Source organism: Apostichopus japonicus, chromosome 15 (assembly GCF_037975245.1).
Source record: "Apostichopus japonicus isolate 1M-3 chromosome 15, ASM3797524v1, whole genome shotgun sequence".
NCBI classification, from domain to species: Eukaryota; Metazoa; Echinodermata; class Holothuroidea; order Aspidochirotida; family Stichopodidae; genus Apostichopus; species Apostichopus japonicus.
In genome coordinates this window covers 5,644,882-5,655,247 of record NC_092575.1, presented here as the reverse complement: position 1 = coordinate 5,655,247, position 10,366 = coordinate 5,644,882, and the positions used below count along the sequence as shown (strand labels likewise).

General features: G+C 37.3%; 1 protein-coding gene across 1 annotated transcript; it reads right to left on the bottom strand.

The window, feature by feature from the left end:
* Positions 1-4,415: 4,415 nt before the first annotated feature.
* Positions 4,416-9,425, bottom strand: LOC139981089 (oligosaccharyltransferase complex subunit ostc-B-like). The gene is made up of 4 exons (XM_071993261.1): positions 9,205-9,425; positions 8,281-8,354; positions 7,036-7,253; positions 4,416-6,028 (listed from the first exon to the last, which is right to left on the bottom strand). The coding sequence occupies exons 1-4, from the start codon at positions 9,341-9,343 to the stop codon at positions 6,010-6,012; spliced, it is 450 nt and encodes a 149-aa protein (XP_071849362.1). The 5' UTR covers positions 9,344-9,425; the 3' UTR covers positions 4,416-6,009.
* Positions 9,426-10,366: the final 941 nt, after the last annotated feature.

Genomic DNA, 10,366 nt, shown 5'->3' with positions numbered 1-10,366 from the left:
AAGTAGTTCTCGAAAACACGAAAAACCGATTCCGCGAATTCTATTATCACGATGACAAATACGAGGGCGCTGCAGAATTTTGTAACCATATGGATATATATGTAATACCTAAAATGTTGCCTACCGATTGATTATATGTGACTCTCCGCATGCCACCACGCAGGGTGTTGGTGTTGATGTGGGACGTGAATGGGATCAATGGTAATACCTGGTGTAAGAGTGAAAAGGCGCACTTATATTGCACTCACATCTGAAACTGTATATGCTCGATTATGTACATTGAATACGAAATGGATGTTATTAGCATCCGTAAAAAGATCGTTTTTTCCCTTATTTTTAAGTTTTCGGTATGCTTAAATTTACCCTTTTTCATTTAAAACTATAATTTACACATCAGATGAAACCTACGAATGCTAACAATAATAATTTCAATTCTTAATTGCTAATTTTAATGAAGATATTGAAGATTACATTTCTCGTACATTTACACGATAGGCCACTCCGTTCACAGTCAATTAGCGACTATAACATTAGGTTCAAAATTTTCAATCTAGGACCTCATAAGGCACCCTGATACCGACGTACCCGTAACTTAGTTTCTACGGTATTTTGTACAGGCCTTTATTGATAGCTGCTTTACTGTATTCGTTAAGACTTGTGAGTTCCAGAGTGAACATATATTTGTTATTTTGTCAGGGGTGACGGAGAAGGGGGAGGGGGTTTACATGGGCAAATTGATCGTGCAATTATCCTGAGCCTCAGAATTGCCCTTCATGAAATAAAAACTTCCCTTATTTTCAGTAAAAATAGTACTTTAAATTTTTGGAATTAAAATGTGCCTTTTGTTTTGAAAGTGCCCTTTTGATGAAAAATTAAGACCAATTCTTTGAATTCGTCGTACAAAATGCACAGAGGGTCCATTTTATCGGAAAGTTTTGAGGTAGCTTGATAAGTTGCTCCCCAACAAGCAAGGTCACATGTGGCAGTGCCACTAGAAGTTTGACACTAAAATATAGACAGGCATGTGTGAGGGAGAAGTAACATTAAGACCCCCCTTCCCTCCAAGGTTACCCCATCTTGAACATTAACTCCACCATCGTGACCTAGATTGCAAAGTCATGAATACCCATTTTTTCAAACCCCACTCAACCAGACCACTGGCGGAGAAACAGGGGGGGTTGGGGGGGTTTTAACCCCCCCACTTTTTGAAGAGGGGAGGTTGGCCCACACAATCAACCCCCCCTAGTTTTTGCCAGTAATGTTCTGTTATAGCCTATGTTATGTGCTCCAAATGGCATAATAAATCAAATTATTAAATTTGAAATTGTTAAAGTCATTTCAACCTTTTACCTGGTAGGCTACATCAACAATTAACGACCGAAAACCGAGTTAGAATTGACCCACACATTATTTCTAGCCCCTTTCCCCCACCTTGCGCATTGGAACTTGTAGCTCATAGCGCTAACTTCACCCCACAACAGACATACACAAAATAACGTTTTGTTGCTGTTGAATAGCTTTGGAACTGTATACACTTGCCAACTTCAACGAGGTGAAGGAAGGTAAAGAAAAAGAAGAAAGAGAAAAGGAGAAAAGGATGGAGTAGAAATACGGCAAGAAAACGGGAAGAGAAAGAGGAACAGTGACAAAATTATTCGAATTTGTAAAGCAAACAGCAGATATCACATCCAACTTTTTCAGTAGTGGGGACATATACCGTGTCCCCACCAATTTGTCTTGACCAATAGCTGCATTTCAAGTTCCCCTGTATTGAACTTTGGCGCAGTTTGATCCAGCATTGTGCAAATGAAATGCAGCAGTTCTCATTTTATTGTATTTTATCCACAGTTGTTAAATATAGGACGGAAATCGCATTTGCGGCAGTCTATAATTGTTTTCTGGGAGAGGACGCCAGACCCATCGTATACAAAAGTCTACTTGGATTATTTTTCCCCTGATTTTTTTTTCTGCAGACGCCCATGCATGTATTTCCCCAAACTAAATTTCTAAGCCATGAGATCTAAAACTTAAGGAGGTTTAGGAGCATCATTAGGTCTGGGAAGTGTTATTTCCGGCGATCTGGGAGGTATATTTGCCCCAAAAAATCGTACGCTACGCGCGAACCCATGGTCGCGCTCCGCTTAGATAGTGTCATAGAACAGACACGCGTCCCCACCATTATCCAAGACTGATCTGCGCCCATGCTCAAAACTGTCGATGTGTGTAGTGTTCGGATTCGGAAATATCTGGTATATTTTTATTTCCTTCAACGAAATTTTTTAGTAGCCGTCTGAATTTTCGAAAATTCCCTAACCAACATTCTTCATCATACTTCATCATACTCGTGCAATTTTGACCCGTCTGTTAGGGTTTGAAGGAAGTTTTTCTATATCGGTTGTCCATAGATGATATTTTGTGCAACATTATGGGTATGTTTTGAAGTGAATTTATTCACGAGAATTGTGAATTTTCAAATTCTGAACAGTGGGGCTGACGGATATTGTGGGCCGCGATGAAGAATCACCTACAAAAGCAATGATCCACAGGATATGTGATGAAGTCGAACATGATGTGTGACTGGTGACAATCTTCAAAAAGGTTATAGATGAGAAAAAAAGTATTTGGAAAAAACTTGGTTCTCAGGCAAAAGTGTACATATGGTTGGTCAGTTTCAAGCCCGAGAAGTGCCATTTCCGGTGATCTGGGGGTACCAAAACCAGAAATTTGCTTGTACGCTGCGCGCCAACCTATGGTGGCGCTCCGCTTAGATAGTAATACGCGTCCCCCGGGTTAGAAAATCCTGCATACGCCCCTTGTTAAATGCAGCTTTTCAAGGCCTGGGCAGTGCCATTTACTGCAATTTGGGAGGCAATATTTGCCAAAAATTCTTGTGCACTTCGCGCCAACTTATGGTGGCGCTCCACTTAGATAGTGAGCCAGCAGTTATGACTTTTTATTTCATCAATGGCCTGCAACCCCCCCACTTCTGACAAGAAATCTCCGCCACTGAACCAGACCGACCGATGAGCGCACTTAACCACTGTTTTTCATCCTAACGCCTAATGCCCGTTTAGCCTAGGTCATACACAATATCATTTCTCTGCGATTGGTTACATTTGATAAAACTTGACAATTTGAGGTTGAGAACCACCTCACATTGATAACTGCCAGTCTAAAGAAGTGTCTTGGAACTCGCATATATTCAATCAGTCCAAGTCTTAAAGACATTGTCACATTGTCCAACTATCCACCATTTTTTCTCGGTAACTACAATCTATTTGTTCCCTTCGTTATTAAGGTTATGGGCACGTTCATTAATGCCTTAATTATCCTACTCAACCCTCCCTATCCCCCCCCCCCCCAACCCTGGCAGCACATGCACAAACAGAGGTCATTGTGTCTTAAACTCCAAAAGGAGGATTAATATTCGGCATGACTTTTTTTCTAATAGGGTTGTGAATGAGGGATTGCCTGAGGAAGTTGTACTTAAAGAATGCTTTGGACAAGCACTTTAAGCATTGTAATCGGGTCTGAGTGTTTGTGTCTTCAGTTTTTTTCCCTCCTATAGGGTCCTTGATGGGGATTTGAGTGTCCCTCCTGAACTTCTCTTTTTCTACTACACTAAACAGTCCACAACATCCTGTTCTGCATCGCCATTCACATTTTCAGTCCAGCCTGTTTGCTGCTAGAGCAGATTATTTATTAGAGGGAATGATTTTTTTCCATGGTATCATCTCAAATCCGTATGATCATGTCCATTTAGTTAGTATAACGATACATGGTAATTGTGATACCAATGACAAGCCATATTGCACATGCCCCTTAAGATCATAGCTAGGCTTAGTTCTAAGGTGTGTATGGAGCGAGTCCGTTAATAGTAAATTGTCCTCGTGGGTAATTGTCAAGGGGATAATTTTCTGGGGGGTACTTATCCTTGAGGTTTATGTCGGGGGGGGGTAGTTGTCCTGGGGGAAGTTGTTCTCGGAGGTATTCGTCCTCAGGGGTTTTTGTCCGGGGGTTACTTGTCCCGGGGTTACTTGTCCCTTGTATGAGTCCAGGGGGTATGTGTCCGGGGGTATTTGTCCGGCAACCATGCATTCAACTACAATTGGCTTTTCATTTGAGATATTTTAACCCTTTCCGGTGAAAACTAGGTCTATATGCCAACAACCCCAATTTTTAGTGTTTGCAAAATGCACTATGGCATCATTATAAAGTACAATAAAGATGTCTAATATTACATAACATGATATAGCCATAAATAGTTTCAAGGCATTGATGAGTGGTCCAGCATACACAGTTGCTGGTGTACTTCAGCTCAAAGTTAATATCTGGTTTATAAGGGATGTAGTGCAAAAGCTGTGACACTGGACAACGTCTCTTGAGACAAAAAAATTAGTAAAAGAAGAGCAAAATTGCAACAAATGGCTCACTGTATTTTTCTCTTTTTTTTCCCATCAAGGAGAGCAAACATTACAAAAATTATACTTGATTATTAAATATGCTGCCCTGCTCTGCAAAAAATGCTAACATATATCAACAATTTAGGGGTAGAGGAAAGGGGGAGGGGAAAGGTAGGGGTTAGGAAAACACAGAATAAAAGAAGTCCAGTTACCTAAAGAACTTAAGTACAAAACTGCATTCCCATAATGGCAATTCCTGTTTCTCTCTGTTATGCAAATCGTTGAGAGGATTGAGAAAGAAAATGAAAGTTGTGGTCTAACAGAACAGTCATTAGCATGACTGATTTAATTAATCGTTAATGAAGGGCCGCCTACAGAGTGCATTTCACTGTGCGTAATCTGTTAAGCTTCATATTTCTTTTTACATCATGGACACTGGAATTATCCTTGAAAGTAGGTGTGACTTTAGGACAAATAGCTTTATAAAGTGTTCATAAGAAAACATCTCTGAAGATTTTGATATCAAACAAGAATTTTTTCTTTCTATTAATGGAATCAGGCTGGCTGGATTATATTTATCAAAGCCATTGTCCATTCCATCAATGACAAGCTGTAGATACTGTAATATGGGACTTGAAGAATTGCCTTTTATTTAGATCCTGATAATTTGAATATCACAGAAGTTGCATGACCACTGGGCTTGATTTAACTGAAGTATGGAGTGTGCCATTAAAAAAAAATAATAATACTGAACACATTTTTAAAATCACTTAAAAAAGAAACTTAATTTTCTCACAACTAGTAAATCCTTGGTAATGTTAAATACCTTTTACAAACAGTATTTTCTGCAGAAAAAAAATATGTAATTTTACCTCCAATTGTTCCCGTCAGAAATAAAGTTTTGCCATTGATTAAAAAAAAAATAATAACATAAAATGCTAACATTTGGTTTAAGAACAGTGCTGGAAGACACAGCAGCTCTCTATATTTGTGACAGGTTTTGAAAATCTTTCTTCAACATTGCCCGAACAGAAATGAAGGTCGGAAACAAAGAAGTTTGAACTGGAGTTTCTAGACTAAGGATGTTTAACTTTGCTTTTTGCTTTCCAAACTTCCCTATCTTTTGCATATTTTCATTGACTCGCAATGTACGGTCAGATACGGCTGGAGAGAAAGTTTCTTTCTTGAAAGTAAAGTCCGGAATATCCAGACACATCATGGATGAAGGTTTGTCCAGATATGAATAACAAACTGGACACTGTTATAAGTTTCCTATTCTATCCTTGCTAATGTAATGGACTGTTCGATGTGATTTACCATCTTGCTTTGACATTTACAACTTCACTATACTTTTGTCCCTTTTCTTTCTTTCTGCAACTGTGAATTATCAAACATACAACATGATATATTTACATCACTTCACAAGAAGGAACGGCTGAATAGACAATTACAAATGTTGACATGAAAAATTTGGAGATTCTGTCACTGATCAGAAATTACTTAAGAGTTTCACTTTGGGCCTTGGGGTCACCTTCTCAGACCTGTAAGGATGAATGATAAAAATAACAACGGCACTTTTTGCTTGTTTCCTAGTCTCAGTCGATCACTACGATTCCAGGTAGCCTCTGAAAAGGAAAATAGAGAGAATGGAGAAATAATCTTTCTAAAAGAAAACGAGAAGACAACAGCAGGTGAGATGAAGTGTACGTGGACAGAGTTTGATGTTTAAAGAAACAAAAAATGACATCACTGAGTGTCTTACTTGCAAATATTTACCTGTTAAGGCTGACAAAAATTTCAACCACTGTTTATGATAATAAATCATTCTGTCTGGGAATGGTGGATAATCTTTAATATTAGCCTAGGTGTGGCATATACTTACAGTAGAATTTATTAACAGTGTACTCTATAATACGACTGTATACTTTTCAGTTGTTTCTCTATATCTAGATGAAGTTTTAGTCTCAATGTTTAAAAATAATAATAATTCCTGGCACATTTTTCACTGTGGAATATCAAAGAGAAAATCATGCATCTTCACTGACAAGCAACAGAAATGCAAAATGAAGGTAGTAATTTTCATAATTTCACCACTCAGGGACAATTTCAGATTATTTATTTAGTGTCTACACTTTAACGTAGGCATATTACAAGGTTTCTGGAGTTTGCCATTCATACAATACTGGAAAAACAATATTGCTTAATGTACCAAAAGAAACAGAGATATACGTTGATTCATTTGCAGAGCAATTCACCTACTCTGTTTATCATTTTGTTTTATGTAATTTCATATTCAGTATTCCTTGCCTTTCAGCCTCCTAATCTACACTTCCTCCCTTTTTGGTCCATGATTATTCTACTTCTCATGTGTTCAGCTTTCTATACAGACTGTGCAAATCCATTTACTGCCTAACGATGTACTCACGTTAGTTTCTTATCTTTCTCACGTACATTGAAAAGTGCCAAAGCAGTTGTGTATTTTAAGTCCTGTGCAACAATTTGATCATCCAGTAAAGCCCTCTCCTTCCCTTCCTACAATCATTTTACCTCCCAAGTTGAAAAGGTGAATTGCTGGCAATATCAATCAATCAATTAGAAATATGCCACAGGCTGACATGCAATGTGTACTCACGGTAATTTCATTCTCATAAACATCCTACACATGAAGAAGGAGATCAGAATCGATGAAAAGCCGACCATGAGGAGCAGCAGACGGTTGAGTTTAGCCATGTAAGGTGCATTAGTTAAATCTAACACTACGAATCCCAGACCTCCGATGGTAAAGAGAAAGCTGGACGCTAGGCCTTCCATGATGTATTGGCCATTGACTCTGTATGGCATGAAGGCAACCTGTACACAAAAAATAACACAAATTACTTTGAAAATAGTAAAAAAAATACAGTTAAGCAACAATGCAATCTTGATTAGCATGCAAAATGACTGTACTAATTTTTGAGCAGAATTCTGTTTTATTTTCTCTCTCTCTTTCAATTTTTCTAACTCACAAGGAGTACCATTGTCAGGGAGCAGTCACAACTTTCCCAAAATGACATAAATCAGACAACAAAGTGAAATTTCTTTCTTAATTCAAAGAAATTAACTAGGAAATTAGATGCAAGTGCAACTGTCTACTTTAGATGCAAATTCCTTCAAATTGAACCAATCTTACCAAACCTACCAACTTACCAACTATTATTATCACTATTAATGATTCTATTTTAATCACACAAAGACACAGATGATTATTAATGACCAAATAAATATTTGACTCCCTTCGATTCTAGAAACTTTGTCATCTGGCCACTTTTCCATATTAGTCTCAATCACATGCCAAACCAAATTTTCAACTCTCTCAATCTTTCTTTGAAAGGCAATTTCACTAGCTAATGAACTGCAAAGTACTGCAACTTTGTTCCCAAATCCCAATGGTATAGAAAATAACTGAAGTCAATGTTACAGTCACTAGCATAGAATGCAATGTAAACATTGATTGATGTTTCATTACAATGTACAAAATTGTTACACTGCTTGCTTTTGCTGCTATTTCGTTCAACTGCTTGTTTCATAATAGGAAAATGTCTCTAATAAGGTATGATAACCATTATTATTATTCAATTTGGTAGTCACTTGAGGTGTTATTTTGTGGCACCAATTTCAAGATTTTTATGGAGAAAATAATGTGAACAATTCTCTCAGAATAAATTTGCAAGATTCTCTCATGGATATGATTATAACCAATTATCTTTAATGACTAGATGTAAATGTGAAGTTCTGACACTGGGTTAAATTCTAGTACTTTGTTGTTGTCATAGGTGCCATGAACGTTAAGAACCATGAGCTCCTAAGACTTTGGTAAGCACAGCATTAATTCACTCACTGGTTTTTGATGTCCATTTTCATCTGTCGTTTGGCCAACACTTGGAGGCTCAACAATGACATCATATATGACTCCTGCAAAATAAAAATCAACTTAGTCATTATTCATAAAGTCATCAATTGTACTATGATTCTTTGAAGCCCACATAAGCACTAAAAGATAGTAGGAAACACACAGATATTTTCATCTCAAAATGCAATATTATATGCTATGCTGAATCTCTATGTAAATTTTGTTAAGTTTGAACTTTAGGGTTTTCTTAAAATACGAATGTCATATAGGCTGTGGGGCACTTTGCAATACTCCTATACATGGTTGACTACAGTATAAGATTAGCAATGAATTAGTTGAGGTTTACAAATGGTCCATATCTTGTGCACTTGTTTTTGCATTATTTCTACCCAGAAGATGTACAGTATGTCATTGCCGCACAGTCTATAGGATTGGAGATAAAGATCTCTGGTTTTATCGTGTAACACATAGGCCTAAATTTGTTTAACAAAATTTTCTGATTGAGTTATCTTGTTTATCTCAATATGGTCAGTTGTTTAGTACTGTTTCCTATAAACTGTGCAGCACTGACGCATGTTGCTGACAACTAGGTCTTGATGTAGACACCTGATTCTGTTATAAAACCCAAACCTATGGCTACTGCTATAACCTCAGTTTCATCAGAAAGCGTGAGTACTTCACTTTTTTGCCACTTCATTTATAAATATAAAAATGAATTGTTATGCTGTTATGTCACTTAAAACGCTAGTAGTGAAATATTGCATATTAAGATACAATTCCGACCAGTATGAATACTTCACATCTAATGATATATGTAAACGCCGTGTGTGAGTATTGCTAATGCTAGCCTACGTGTACATGTTGTAAAGCCTTAGCGTCCTAGCCACCAGGCGTAAGCATTTATTTACGTACCTCCTGTTACTAGAAAATATGAAAGCAAAACAATACGATAAACTGTCATCGCCGAAGGCATTTGAATCCATGTTGGCTTCTTTAACCTTAAATTCGGGCATTGAAGTACTGCAAATGGGATAGCGTATAGGCTCTCCATCTTACGAGCTTAGAATTTGTGATCTGGGGAGTACGAAACGGGTCTGTTCTTGGTTAGACCAGTTGCACGAAAGAACTTATTACACGTACTTACCTGGTACTACCAATCTAGAATATTTCAAACAATATATTAAAACTTTTTACTGCCCTAAAATAGCATGAATATGTCTAACATAATTTTTAAAATGTTACTATTTATACTAGAATAATATTACACTGTATAATTAGATGAATTAATTATATTTTCTATGAATCTATTTAAATAAACTTTTATTATTTGACTGACCATTTCTACAAGGAAGTTTTATGCTGACTGCCATAAATGTCCAAAATGAAGTTGTAAGTTTCCAAACTACGCCCTCGATTATGAACAGTTTGCCAATTGGACGGCAAATTTTCCTCAGTTCCTCAGGGTTTAACTACTGAAAGGACCTGAGTTTGTGTTGATAGAGATAATCATGTTAAATATATAACGTAATACGTTGGCCGGGTGATTTACTTCAAAATTTGAGACTATACATGGCTTTCACATCTTTTCAGTTGATATTTTTTAAATCAAGTTCCGTCAATGGTGGTGTAACACCCGAGGTTATTGTCTCAAATTGAACAAGTATTTTTACCATTGCAATAGTGTACTAGCTTTGCATGTTCTTCTTTTGAGACCGTAAACAATACTTTAACCATAAAATGTCGGATATATGGTGGCAATGATTATATCTTCGAGTCTAAAGATCATAAAATATGTCAAGTATACGTCTTTCAAACTCGAACTTAAGCAACAATTTACAACTCTCTCCATCAGTGACGTCGCCAGACAATTCAATCTGGGGGAGTGGGGGGGGGGCACTGCACTTAATTAGGGGAGCACAATGCAAGTTATTTGTGAATGCTGTCCTGGGGGAGGGGTATCCCCTTTGAGAAAGTTTTGATTAATTAAATGTCCCAGGATGCAATATGGTGCTATATTTTGCAACTTGAAGTAACTTAATGTTCAAGAATTTTTGGGCTTAGTCTGTACGATATT